Source organism: Miscanthus floridulus, chromosome 6 (assembly GCF_019320115.1).
Source record: "Miscanthus floridulus cultivar M001 chromosome 6, ASM1932011v1, whole genome shotgun sequence".
Classification (NCBI taxonomy): domain Eukaryota; kingdom Viridiplantae; phylum Streptophyta; class Magnoliopsida; order Poales; family Poaceae; genus Miscanthus; species Miscanthus floridulus.
The window spans coordinates 43,780,575-43,794,511 of record NC_089585.1 but is presented as its reverse complement, the minus strand read 5'-3'; the positions used below and the strand labels follow the sequence as shown (position 1 = coordinate 43,794,511).

The 13,937-nt window shown below is 49.6% G+C and overlaps 3 protein-coding genes across 3 annotated transcripts; 1 reads left to right on the top strand and 2 right to left on the bottom strand.

Moving 5' to 3' along the window:
- Nucleotides 1–222: 222 nt before the first annotated feature.
- On the bottom strand, nt 223–2,002 carry LOC136458176 (protein DOG1-like 4). The gene has a single exon (XM_066458158.1). It carries the CDS (start codon nt 1,670–1,672, stop codon nt 872–874), a length of 801 nt encoding a protein of 266 aa, XP_066314255.1. The 5' UTR covers nt 1,673–2,002; the 3' UTR covers nt 223–871.
- A 2,815-nt stretch (nt 2,003–4,817) lies between these two features.
- Nucleotides 4,818–7,499, top strand: LOC136458175 (uncharacterized). The gene has a single exon (XM_066458157.1). It carries the CDS (start codon nt 4,835–4,837, stop codon nt 5,726–5,728), a length of 894 nt encoding a protein of 297 aa, XP_066314254.1. The 5' UTR covers nt 4,818–4,834; the 3' UTR covers nt 5,729–7,499.
- A 411-nt stretch (nt 7,500–7,910) lies between these two features.
- Nucleotides 7,911–12,827, bottom strand: LOC136458174 (transcription factor MYB4-like). The gene is made up of 3 exons (XM_066458156.1): nt 12,534–12,827; nt 12,260–12,389; nt 7,911–9,063 (listed from the first exon to the last, which is right to left on the bottom strand). The coding sequence occupies exons 1-3, from the start codon at nt 12,664–12,666 to the stop codon at nt 8,307–8,309; spliced, it is 1,020 nt and encodes a 339-aa protein (XP_066314253.1). The 5' UTR covers nt 12,667–12,827; the 3' UTR covers nt 7,911–8,306.
- Between the last annotated feature and the right edge of the window lie 1,110 nt (nt 12,828–13,937).

The following is a 13,937-nucleotide window of genomic DNA, read 5'->3' as shown; positions in this document are numbered from 1 at the left end:
TAGAAACAATGTCAAATGAGCATTATTAGATATCTTGTGAAATTTATTTTTATATTTACCCATTTGAGGATGTAGATGTTAATATTTTTCCTATAAATTTGCTGTGGTTTGACTTATGTCAAACTCAATCCAGTATATATAAAGAAGGGACTAGACGTTAGGTTCAAAGCAGTGACAGATCTGATTATCTGAGTTGGAATGGCCACGCCTTCATGCAGCCAAGTTGATGCCTTCCTAGGTTGAGAAAGCTTCGGACTGATCCATGGCACTGAGACGAAACTGAACACATTAGAGGAGGGGACGTAAGTATACAACTACCTTATGGGATACATGGACTTAGACCATAGAAAGTCCATGTATGATAAAAAAAATAGACTTTGTCATTAAATTTTTGTTTTGTCAGGCCAAACTCTATATTTAAGGGTTATTTGCTTCCAAACCTCCCAGGCAGCAAACACGCCACTCAGCAATCCCAGCCGCATCCAAAATGAAGAATGCTTCGTGCGCCAGGCAAAGCGGCTAAGCTGCTTGGTAGCAAAGAGAACAGGCTCTACAGCTTATGCAGCTTGAGGACACGAACTCACTGGACTTTCGTTGATGATAGCCGTTAGTTCGCTTCAACGGAGAGAACGTGCGACCCGACCGGATTGAGGCATGCGGCATGCCAACCGAACAGACTCCAAACAAGACTTAGACGACGACCATGACCATGACCGACACACGAACACGATGACGCTGGACCATGACATGGTGGTGGTGAAGGAAAACATTTGTTGGACGGACACATACGCTGACATCCCATGCACGTAACGTAAAAAGTAGTCCCGTTCTGAATTTCTGATGCATATTGGGGTACGGCGCTGGCTCGCCACTAGACGCGCCGCTGGCCGCCGTGGCCGGACGTCCAGTCGCGGCCCGCGCGGCGGACGCCGAGGTGGAACCTAAGCATGGCCGCGACGACCGCGCCGGCCTGGTCCGGCGCGAGCAGCCCGGCGACGGCGCGCAGCGTGCGGTCCCTTAGCGCGTCGGCCGCGGCCAGCAGCACGCGCAGCGAGCGCCCGACGGCGGCGACGGCCTCGTCCGCCTCGCCGTTCCGCGGGGGCTGCCTGCGCAGCGCGGCCAGCACCCGTGGCCCCGCCAGCGACTCCTGCACGGTCGCCACCTGCAGGTCCACCTCCCGCTCCGCGGCCGCCGTGGCGGCGCGGAGCTCCTCCAGCGCGCGCCGCTGCTCGGGTCCCACGCCGATCCCCGCGCCGACGCCGCCGGTCTCCACGAAGCGGAACATGAGCGCCGGCTTCCATCCCCAGGCCCACAGGAAGGTGCGCTCGAGCGGGTTGAGCCAGCGCGGGTCCAGCGCGGCCACGACGTCGCGGTCGGCCAGCCGGGACTTGTGCTCGTAGTAGGCGGCGACGTGCGCGACGGCGGCGTCCACGAGCGGCGCCAGCGCGTCGCTCCGGCGCCGGGGCGGGAGCGCGAGCGCCGCCGTGAGGTCGGCCACGATCTGCTCCTCCCGGCCCACCCAGGCGTCGTAGAACGCCTCCATGTCGTCGGAGTAGTACATGCCGCCGGTGGGACGGGGACGACTTGGGCGGCGCTCTTGAGGCGAGCGCGGCTGCGGCTGCTCCTGCGGCGGCGGCGGCGGCATCTTTGTGGGGCGCGACCGCGCGAGCATAAATAGCGCCCGGTTTCTTTGCGTTTAAGGATCTCGAGGACAGAGCATCCTGGGGGGAGCCGCGAGGAGAGGTGAGAATTCCGCGGCGGCACGTCACCGAGGCAGGCAGAGGCTGACCAATTCGCAGTTGGTCGGTGCCGCGTGGCCTTCCGGCTCGCTGGCGCTGGGGTTGCCGGGTTGGTGTTGGTGGTTCCCCGCGTAGCAATAGCAACAAAACCAACGGAGCCACATGCCCACACCTGCGGCCTGTGGGCGGGCGACGGGACTGGAGAGCCTGGATGGAGGTAGGCATGCCGGACTTCGCTTTGCTTGCTTCCCCGCGTGCGACAGTGTGCTCAGAGCGTCTCATATATGGTCGAGGCAATTCCCTCGTTGCCTCTAAAAATTATAACACTTCCTTCGTTGCCATCAAAATTTTCAAATTTCCTTCACCGCCATCAAATACTTTTTTGTGTTTCTTTCGTTGCCATTTCCGTTAAAACAAATTAACTTATAGTCGCTGACAGCTGGGACCCACCATTTATCTCTGTTATCCATCCGTCTACTACCTGCCGGGGTGCACCAAAGCGTCGTCTGGCCGCGGCGGCAACAACCTGGTCACATGGCCCCCGCGGCTGAAGCAGTGAAGCAGCAGGGCCGGCTTCCAAGCTGCAACGCAAGAGCAAGAGGCCAAGCTTAGCAACGCAACGAAGGAAGTGCTATATTTTTTAGTGACAGTGAGAGAATTTTCTCTATATGGGTTGGACGGTACATGCGGCCGACACTGTCTATATGGTTTGGACTGTAAATAAAAACACTTCCGGCCCATGAGCCGTTGATGTAATTAAAGGTATATCTGCGGACGAGCCGACGAGGTATATATGGTTTATATATATATATATATATATATATATATATATATATATATATATGCTTGCGGTGGGTGATTATTATCGCATAACGTCCGTTAAATCCTAGAAAAATTTGCTTACACGGAGAGTTGAACCCAAAACTTGAGGTGCTACCGAGACTTTTGTAACAGCTAGGCTACATACCCTTTCGTATTTATTGTTTATTTAGTATTACGTCTTCACAAGATGTTGGTTCATATGGATATCTATATGCCTGTCTTAATTTGGTCACTGCGGAACTGTGATCATACACTTGCATGCCTGGCTTGGGAACCAAACTACCTCATAATGTATCCTTAAGGTTCAAACCAAATAAATTTAATTTGGTCTAACCAAACAAATTGAAGGTTTTTTCTTTTTACGACACTACAAATGATGACATCATAATCATATACATGCACGCACACTTAACCTGTGGATACACACACAGTCTAGGTCTATGAGCACTTTTGAAAGGCTAGACTAGATTCGTCGATCTCGAGATCGACGAAACGAGCACCTCCAAAAAGATGGACTGGACAAGTAGATCTCGATATTACGCCTTGACTGGAACATCGTTTACCACTAAAATAATAGCACTCTACGCCTATGACCTATTCCTCGATCACCTACTTAATTACTCACTCGCCGAATGTTAATCACCTCTGCAATTTGGGTATGGTTAGTAGGAGTAGCACTGACAATGAGATGTTTATATGCTTACTCAAGTAATTATCTTAGTAAAGAAGGGATTATAACATAAATGACATATATGAGAATCATGTTTTGGAGGTGATAGACAAGAGTAGATTTATGCCAATTCCATGTAAGGATTTTTCCTCAACTAATACTCTATATGTTTTGTTTTGAATTTGTAAAGAAAATATCTTCTAAACAGGGTATGCGATTGGTGATCTGATTTCACTATTACTATATCACATCACAATTAAATCTACAAATAAGACCAATATTGACCATGATTTAGAGCTTAAAAACTTAGCCACCTATGGGCCCCACATGTCAGAAATACAAGTCCTACCAATTTTTGGCATGGTCTTTTAGGCCTCATTTGAACATGGCCCCAATTTAGCTTAGGCCAAATATTTCGCGAGTTTTTTTCTACAACCAAAGACCTAAAAATAGTTTTTTTTAAAAAAATTTAAGCGACGTAGTCCGAGCCCACGTTTCTCCTCCCTCCATATTCTGTGCTCGCCTCCACCTTTTTCTCCTTGGTCATCCTCCACCACCGCTCTTCCGGCCATCCACCTCACCCGATCCTTCCACCTCCTTCCCCAAGAGGCCCTTTCCTCGGGAGATCTACACTACCGCATCGTTGCCACCACCCCGCCGCAGCACCCGTGGCAGCAGCTTGCCATGGCGCTGCCGGCGCCGGCCCCCTCCGCCCCGCCGCAGGTCACGGGAAGACGGCGCTGCGGAGTGCGTGGGGTGCGCATGGGTTGCTTTGGCGACCCCGAGATGAAGCGGCGGCGGCGGGTGGCGGGCTACAAGGCGTACGCCGTGAAGGGCAAGGTGAAGGAGTCGCTCCGCCGGGGTCTCAGGTGGTTCAAGCGCAAGTGCTCCCGCATCTTGAGTTTCTGACCACCGAGCGGCGCTGCTCTTTGGACGGCAACACTTATGGCATATCCACTCATCGTGTTGTCGGTGCCAATTTATGGGTTGATCAAGAATTCGCGTGATTGAGCGTATCTCTGTACCGAACGTGATCTTGTTGTACTTCGAAGAATTTTTTTTGGGCCAAGACGATGCAGATTGCAATTGCAACGGTTATCATCCTTGTTTCCCGACTGCATGCTTCCCAGTCACCTAGAGAATGTATGCCATTTCGGTCTTTGAAGTTCATAATCCAATTGCTTGTCCTCATTGAATTTGGAATCAATCAACAATTCAAGAGATTTTCCTCAACAACGTAATGTTGTTTTCCCTTTGTATATATTCTGACTCGATTGATCTTGGATGACGTTTCATTATTATTGTTATCCTATCTCCGTTGGATTATCTAGTCTACTAACCTGACCCTCTGGTGTGGTGCCAGTATCAGAGAATAAGTTGTATGTGTAATTAGATCTGCAAAAGAAATTTTAAATTTGAATGGCGTGACCAATCTGTAATAATGCTTTTGTAGTCGCAATGCAGATCGTGTGCAGCGCGCCCGTGCAGTTGCCGACCGTTACACGCCAGGCCCCACCCCACCACCCGCACCCCATTTCGAAACTTGAAAGCACCAGTTGCAGCCCACGCGCACAGGTTCAGAGAGAGAGAGGAAAGGAAAGCGATGGAGAACACGGGCAGCGACCGCGGCGGCGCCAAGCCCGCGATCCGGTTCGGCTTCTCCTGGGCCGACGAGGTCGAGCGTGAGGAGCGGGAGCAGCAGCAGGAGGAGGAGCAGCGGCGGTGGGAGACAGAGAGGGAGCAGATCAAGGCGGACCCGTTCGGCGGGGCGCGGCCGCGGGAGGTGGAGCAGCGGCGGTGGGAGACGGAGAGGGAGCAGATCAAGGCGGACCCGTTCGGCGCGGCGCGGCCGCGGGAGGTGGTGCTGGCCGAGAAGGGCGTCGACTGGCGTGCGCGCGACCGCGAGCTGGATCTCCACCTCCGCACCGCCCCGCGCCCGCGCCCTCGCCGCAGCCAGAAGCACGCGACCGCTACGGCCACGAGCAAGGGGGCCGTCGCGGCGCACGGGGCGACGCCAGCGCGCGGCGCGCCGCCGGACCGGGACGCGGCGGGCGCGGGACGGACGCCGCACCCGAAGGGGCGGCGCGCTGCTTCCTCGACGCCGCTGCCGCCGCCGACGGTTAGCCACAGCGCGTGGGGCGGGAGCAAGAGGAAGTGTGCCGGGGAAGGGACTGGGCCGTCGCGGCGAGTCCGGCCCGTGGATGACCAGAGGAGGAAGGTCTTCGGCGAGCTCAACGTTGGTGAGGGCTGCGCCTCGTCGATCCGAGCCTCCAGCAACAAGGGCTGCGACTCCGGTGGAAGTCTAGCCCAGGGGATCAAACCGAGTATGCCCGCGGTTGCAGACGGTGAGAACAGATGTAGCATGGTGCCGGCGACGAAGGTAACCGCAACCGAGGCTGATGAATCTGCTGTTGCCCAGAAGAGAAAGGGGGGAGGGAAGAGGAGGAAAGGGAAAAGATCCAAGAAGACTCCCAACCAGCAAACCCTGGTAAGCTAAGTGATCGAAACCGCACTGATTACTGAATAATGACTACTGAACTGAACTAGATGGCGTGTAGAGTGTTGTAGTTTAAACTGTTGCTGCAACATTCATCCAGCATAGTAGCAGACTACATTGTGTTGTTCTTTGAGCTGATTAAGGTGCCAGAAATATTTCCGTGCTGAATTCTGTGCAAATTAGATTGTGTGATGAGCTGATGAGACTGCTTTGGCCTTTAGAAATCTTGTATGAAAAGTTCAGCGAATGAATATGGCCTAGGTGGCAATGTTGACCCCTGCGTGTGTTGCTTTGTTGTTTCGATTGCAAACATTTATGTAGGCTGATGTGCTGAGAACTCTGAGGTGAAATAGCATTTACCTCAACAATTTCAGATGTATTTTCTAATACATATATGTTCATGTGTTGTCAATTATAATCCGAAGAATGTTACAGTTCTCCCTGCTCCATAAATAATAATGGGTAGTCCATGACAAGCACGTTCATTCTGAAAGATGGGCAAAAGCATCTTGGGTCTGAATTCTGTGCTAAATTTTATTGTGGGAGATGAACTGACGACTAGACCGATTAGTAAAACACTTTAGAAGTATTTTCCAACACATATGTTCCTGTGTTCATCATGAATGGCATTGTCAGTTATAACGAATGCTCGAGTCCTCCCTGTTTCATGAATCACGAATGATAATGGTAGTTCATTCCATCCTTATCAATTCTGAATTATGTGCACACATTATGTTCTGGATTGTATGATGATTTGATTGCGTGAGATGAACTGGCTAGACTGATTAGGAAAGTTTAGTACGAAGCATTTGACGGATGAATATCCATTGCCTGAGAAGTTTGAGTTTTATTAAATTTTCCACTGTTTGATAAATTCCAGAAATACTTCCCAAGACAAAACACATACATTCCTGTGTTCATCATGGACATGAGCAGAGCCAGCTATTTGGCAAGCCCTGCAGCTGCCATACCTAGAATCTGTAGAAAATATCAAATATATGTAGTATTATATATATGATACATGCTGGCCTGCTAGGTAATCTTCATTTAGTGAGGTATGTTAAATGCCAATGCTCTACTTTCGGATTTCAACTATATTTGCTGAACACAAAGTCATATATATTTAAATAAGTTCTCATGAGCCTTTGCATAGTTACATTATACATGTTTGATCTTTATAAACCGCGCCACACCTAAAAATTATTTCTGCCTCCACCACTGATCATGGATCATATTTGTCAGTTGTAACCTGTGTTCACCCTGTTTCACGATTCACGAATGATAATGGGTAGTCCATGCCAAGCTTGTTGATTCTAAAGTATGCACAAAGATGAACATTAGTAGGAACCAGGAGATTAGAACATTAGGCTGTGGAGCATTGTGTTCTGAAGTATGTGCTAGTTTGAGAAATCCAGCCAAACAGTCAGAGTCCCCAGAACTTGCTGAAAACTGTTTGATCTAGCTTCACCGCTGCTAGGCGTTCCTTTGAAAGGTCCAAAATCAAGTGAAATTGTCTCTCTTCTTTCACTGCAGGATTTCATTAGCATTTCCCTGTCATGTTGTTGGTTGGTTGTAATCAGAATACCACAGTTCTCCCAAATTCAACAATGATAATGGCTCCACCCTAGTTTGTAAACGGTGATCAAGAATGAGTAATTCCACCACTTAATTTCTTTTGTTTACAGTTTGTTCCCTTCTTAAGTTTCCTCTTAATGAAAAAACGGTGTATAGTCGTGTTCGTGAAAAAAAAAACTTCGCTTCTCAACATACACTCGACCATACTGACAGATAGGAACGAGCTGCGTCAAACTCTGCTACCGTAACTGCACTGATTATGTAGGGTTCAGACATAATAGTTTGAACTGTTGCTTCAGCTTTCGTTGAGCACTAGGCTGTATGTTGTGTTCGAAGTACTGGATTCTTTGCACAGAAGATTGTAGGAGTTGGAGCTGGGAAGAACTTTTTTATCGTTTATTAAAGTTGTTTTGTTCAGCGTGAAGCCAATGCTGTTGCACGTAGCTATGCGGCGATGGCAACTTGTACTATCAAATTCCGATAGGAAACATTCCCAGACTGGCTCAGGGAGTTAAGCTCTCTGCGATTGTAAAACTGTAATCATGACGTGAATTAATAAAGCTCTTGTGTTTCAAAAAAAAAAAAAAAAAGATGATGTACTCAGGGGTTAGCTGACAATGCCAATCCCAGCAGCCAATTTTATTTATTTTTTGGCTTTCTCCATTTGCAGATGTTATACAGGCTCTAATGCTGAAAGGTCTCCAAAATCCCAACTAATATTGCGTGCGGATTAGGTCATGTTCACCTCAGGCCATCCTTGCGAATGTGCCATTCTACCGCTTATTTTTCTACATTCTTTCCATTTTACGGGTTCATGAGACCAGGCCAGCAGACAGAAATGTCACTGCAGCACTCCCCTTAACTCAGACCTCACTCACCTCTGAACTGAACACACCCAAAACCTACTACTAGTACTGGATCAAATCGAAAAGCTTAAGCACATCACAGCAGCCATGCCCATGCTAAAGATGCACAGAGTCGCCTCCTCGATCGGTCCTCCTTCCTAGAGATTGTCCAGGAAGAAGAGGTCTGACATCACCTCGTCCTGCTGCTGCTGCTGCTGGTGCCCCTGTTCCGGGACCAACGTTTCGTCGTCGTAGTCCCACAACAGCGTGTCCCACATGTCATCGGCGGCCGAGATGTCCAGCCCCATCAAGTCCCAGTCCATGATGGCCTTGTCGTCCAGGCCCAGGTCCAGCTCATGGGCCACGTCGCCAGAAGGCCCACCGGACCCACAGCCACTGTCCCCGGACGGGCCACTGTCACTGTCCATGCACGAGCCCACCTCCAGCTTTGGGCTTCCCGGGGCCGCCAGTAGCGCACTCACCATCTCCTCGCTCAGAGCCAGCAGGTCCTCCTCGGGCCCATCGGAGGTCAGGCCGCTAGCGCTGGCCTGCGCTTGCTCCTCGCTCTGGGCGGCGGTGGCGCAGTCAGACTCAGGCCTCGGCGTAGTTGAGACGTTGGCGTCCTCCTCCTTGAGCTGCTCCGCTTCTGCGACATTGTTCTTGCCCTTGTCGTCCTTCCCCTTCCCCTTCCCCTTCCCGTTCCCCTTCGCCTTCTTCTCCTTGGCTGCGGCGGCCAGGATGCCTCGGCTGGCCCGGCCGCCGCGCCGCTTGCCGCCGCCGGGCAGCCTGCTGAGGTCGATGTTGACGACGACGCCGTCGCGGAAGTCGGCCGCCCGCCTGCTCAGGTGCGAGTTCCAGTAGTTTTTGATCTCGTTGTCTGTTCGGCCGGGCAAATGACCGGCGATCAGGGACCACCTGCGAAGAAAAAGAAAGAAAAAGGAACGGAAACTTGAGATTCAGAGAATTAACTAGCACTACCACAGTGTACAATTGTATATACAGAGAACAGGAGATAGTATTATGTGCTGCACAAGAGGGCTGCTGCCGGTCATGGCTGTCCATGCCTGCCACACTGCCATGGCCGCAAATTAAAATGTTCAGGGGGGCAGACACATGTGGCAATCAATACGCGTGCTGGTGATCCAACAACCCTAGTCGCGGCGTGTATAAATGAAATGAGGGCCTCGTTTGCAGCTGCGTCGTCCAGGGCAAATGCATCATGTGTGTTTGCGTTGGCCGGATTGCTGCAGCTGCTATTCATTCCTGCGATCCATGGACCATGGGACGAGCGAGGAGGAACGCAAGTGTTTGCCAAGCCTCACATTTTCATATGGTCCGTGTGAGCGCACGTTGCCCTCAGAGTTGAGATGATCGATATGATATGATGCAAATCTGAAGAAAAAACTTTTTTTTCATGTCTCAAAAAGGGAGAGGTGTATTCTTGTTGTGACGGAGAGATTCCAAAGCAAGCAGAGGGTCAGGCAGTTTCATACCCGCACAGTGTAGTGACGGGGGGAGGCGTACTTTGGGCGATGTCTGCCCACAAGTGGTGTGCGTGTGTCACGGTGGCCGAGAGAGACATGTACGTCTACGTCTAGTCCCACGTGAGAAACGAGAGGTCCCAGGCCACTCCGGCGTCCAAAGAACACACGGACCGTGCTGGGGTGCCACCTCGGTCCAAATGCAAGGGGTCACCAGGAGACGGAAACAGAGGATCAATTGTCAAGCAAATATACGTGCACGCCTTATCGCGTGTGTTGATTTTGGGTGCCGGACAAGGAATATTCTTTTCTACTTCTGAGTTTTGACCTTTTTTTATCGTGTGTTTGACAGTTTGAGTGAAAAAAAAAATAAACAAATCAAACCACGTGTGTGAGGGAGACGGACCGCGTGGCAAGTGGCGAACGACTGCCCTGCATCGGTGCATGTCTTGTCAGCGCCAGTGCAGGTGCAGGGGTCCCGTCCCATTCGTTCATTTTCAATGCGTGTGCCGAACACTGTTGCGTTGCGTCGCCACCGAAAACAATGCCTGACGCCGACGGGGCTCGCGTCTCGTTCGCGACGGCAACACTCACCGATGGGCGATGGAGACGATGAAAAGTACGGAGAATAGGGCCGTCCTCGACTCCTCGGGTGGTTGCCCTCCTCCTTTTCCATGGCGGCACTGCCCTCCGCCCCTCCCTACGCACGAGGCCAACGAGGGCCAGCGGATGCAGAAAAAAATCGGCCACTCCTCACCTCTGCGCAAAGCGACAGATGAGGAGGATGGATGGCGCTGGCCAACAAGACACTCCACTCCACTTCGTTCAACCACATGACAAGACAAAGTGCCCATTGACAAAGGTGATGACCGTCCAGGTTCTTGCTTGCTTGCTTGATCAGGAAACCAGAGGCGGCTAGTATCGGTTAGCTCCTCCTCCGTCTCCGTCTGCACAGACACGTGTTTTGACAACGTTTCTAGCCAACAAGATGCTTCTTCTTCTTCTTCTTCTTCTTTTTTAAATTTGACTTTAGGAAAATCCACTACGGTGTCGGTTCTTCTGTTTCAAAGATGCTACTTCGTTCCCGGACAGCAGATATGCTTGGACCCAACCCAATAATAAACCTCACTGCACTAGTTCTGAACAGCATGGCATGCCATTGGCCCTGTTCGCTGGTCTGAAACTTGGCTGAAAAACACTGTTCCGACTGAATTGTTGTGAGAGAAAAACATTGTTCCGGTTGAAAAAAGAAGCCGAACATGCCGAATATGGGGTAAGACGAACAGGGCCATTGCTAAAACCGTGAACTCTTCGCACTTTTATTAGGCAGTAATCTTGGTTTTGCGCACCTCTGCTTTCTACGGGCCTGTTTGGTAGGGCTTCTTCCCGGCTCCGGCTCTTCCAGAGGAGCCCTGCCAAACGTTTTGCCGGAGGAGCCGTTTTTCAATGAAAAACAAAGGAATCAAAACCGTTTTAGAGGACAAAACGGCTCTGGCTCCTCCGGAGGAACCCCTCATGAGCAGCCCTGCCAAACACCCCCTAAAACTACTGTATATTTCAACCACAATTTCATTTTTTTTTCTAAAACAAAGAGAGTAGCTAATCAGGCTATATGGGCGTAATTGGTTGCTTTGGTGAGGGGGAGCCGAGATGGAGAGCCGGTCTAGGATGGTGAGATACATGCTCAAATCGTGCACTCAGTCGTGTTTGGTTGTCTTTATTGTTGGTCTAGTATGAGATGAGATCTTATTTGGTTGCATGTATGGATAGGAGTTTTGAGTGTATGACACATGGGTCTCTGTGCCATGCCTGAATCAAGGCATCCTGTATGGAGAGAGAAGTGGAAATTGAGAAGACGAAGTCGTACGGGATGAAGGAGGGCAGATGAATGAAAGGATACAGACGAAAGGTACGAGGAGGACAACCAAACACGCCACATGAATGAGGTCAGGCATCAAAACGGTACGGGGACGGCCCGATTCAGCCTACCAATCACGCCCTATATGAATGAATGAATTTACCAACTTTCTTTTCCTATACCATTTTGTTTCTTCTCTTTTCAGCGGAAGAGGGTAGAGGGGAAGTAACTAACAGTGAACAGATCTTCTTTGGCTCTTGTCTTGGCACATCGTTTTCACTTTGCACCAAAAAATAAACGAGTGAATTGGACCTAAGTAAAGACAAATTTATGTTTTCTGAATTATTACATGCAGTCTTCCATCAGAAAAGATGCAAGTCACGGGTTCCTACCAGAGCTCCATGCTAGAATTCAGGGGTACTGATCAGAACAAAGTAGTTTTATATTAATTTGCTACATGACTATCCTTAGTGCCTATGTCATGTTTGGTTTCTGCAGTCTCATCAGCTAATTCTCATCGCAACATGCAGCATATATATGTTTAAGGGTTTCTGCAGTTTTCTTTTGTCAGTTTTCACGAGTTCTCGCCTCGACAGCAGACACAAACAACGGTGACATAGAAAGCACAGAATTTTTCCTACTATTGTGCAAGAACAAGAAGTCTGAACTCTGAAGCGGCCCAGCGTGGATAAAGTTATTCAAATGCAGGAATCAAACGGAAAGATGGAGAGAGCCGATGGAGTCGAATGCCAGAATAGATATGAGTGGCTACCTGTTGCCAAGCGTGGCGTGGAGCTTGGTGATCATCTCCTCCTCCTCCTCCGTGATGTTCCCCCTCTTGAGATCCGCCCTCAGGTAGTTGATCCATCGCAGCCTGCAGCTCTTCCCGCACCGCAGCAACCCTGCAGGAGCAAGATTGGTCAGAAATCACTCTCAGCTTATTGGCAAAAACAAATAACTAATCTGCAACTTCTCAAGAATTTCCTTTTAATTTTCCCTCTGAATAATCAAGTCAATTAGGAATATGTATGTTGTTCGATCCATACCAGCATTCTTGGGCAGCGATCTCCATGAGCCTTCGCCATGTTCTTTGATGTACCTCGCCAGGATCTCGTCCTCCTCCTTAGTCCACCTCCCCTTCTTCAACCCCACCTTCTCGCAGCACGGCGCTCTCCCCATCCTTACTAGCTTTCTCTGTTTGGGAGAGGAGAGCGAGGCGGAGACACAGAAAGAGAAAGAGATCACCACTGCAACTGCGAGAAATGCGGCTGCTTGTTGCGTGCCTCGCCTCGCCTGCGCTGTGGAGTGGGCTGAAAAAGGGTGAAGACCTTTGCTTGGGCTCTGCTGGGGTCCGTGGATACGTACACACATATATATACACAAACGGCACACCAAGAAGAAGATGGGTGTCCAATTTGCGTGGGACGTTTCACCGGGGGCACGTAACAACAAAAGCGTGGGCACAGCTCTCCTGCGCAGTGAATTCATGGCGCTGGGACACGTGGAAGGTCCCAGAAGACCGAGGGGCCCTGGTCGTTACGTGCACCCCTGGGGCTCCACGAGAGACACGCTGGTAATTGGAGGGGTTTTCGTAGTATTGTGTACTCCTATATATGCACTTTTTTCAAAATCTCATTTGCTTTTGGATGGTTTCTGTCTGCTAAATTCCTAATGCCTTCGGTGTTTTTTTTTACGAATTACACAAGTACAGGACGTTCAACATGCACGCAAACTCACTCCAATGAAACACTACCTCTATGAGCACCTCCGAAAAACTGTGCCGGTACCTCTCGAGATTGATGAAGTCACCACATGCTCGCTGTTGACGGGAACGTCGTCTACTACTGAAAGCACAACGCCGTTAAATTCTAGAATAAATCCAGAAAAATACGAGCACCTAGTTGACTGTTTTAAAATAAACCCATCCGTGAATCATGATGACTGTGACCGGCGTAGCATGGCATAATAGCATGCATAGCACATTTGAATATCCAACTGTAGTAAATTAAAATCCTTTCGGACATTACCTAGGAAACGCAAGAAATCAAATAAATCAATGAATTGTGTTCAGGATAAACCGGAGAGTTTAGAGTTTTCTAACAAGCGTGTGAGTTTATATGTACTCCCTCGTACCTAGATACTCCTTTCGTTACAAACTGTAAGTCGTTCGGGTTTTTTTATGATATGTAGCTTTTATTGCGTATCTCGATATATATTATGTCTAGATACATAATTAAAACTATATATCTAATAACGCTATAACAACTTACAATTTAGAATGAATGCAGAGTGTATTTAGCTGGACAACGAGCAATGAAGGAAGGTTGGCATGTTTGTTTGTTTTTATAGTACAAGGATTTAGAGAAGATGTTTTAAGTGTATAAAGATGTCATCTAGCTATCCTATTAGATAGGTGGAGAGGCGTAGGTATTAAAAACGACTATACTATC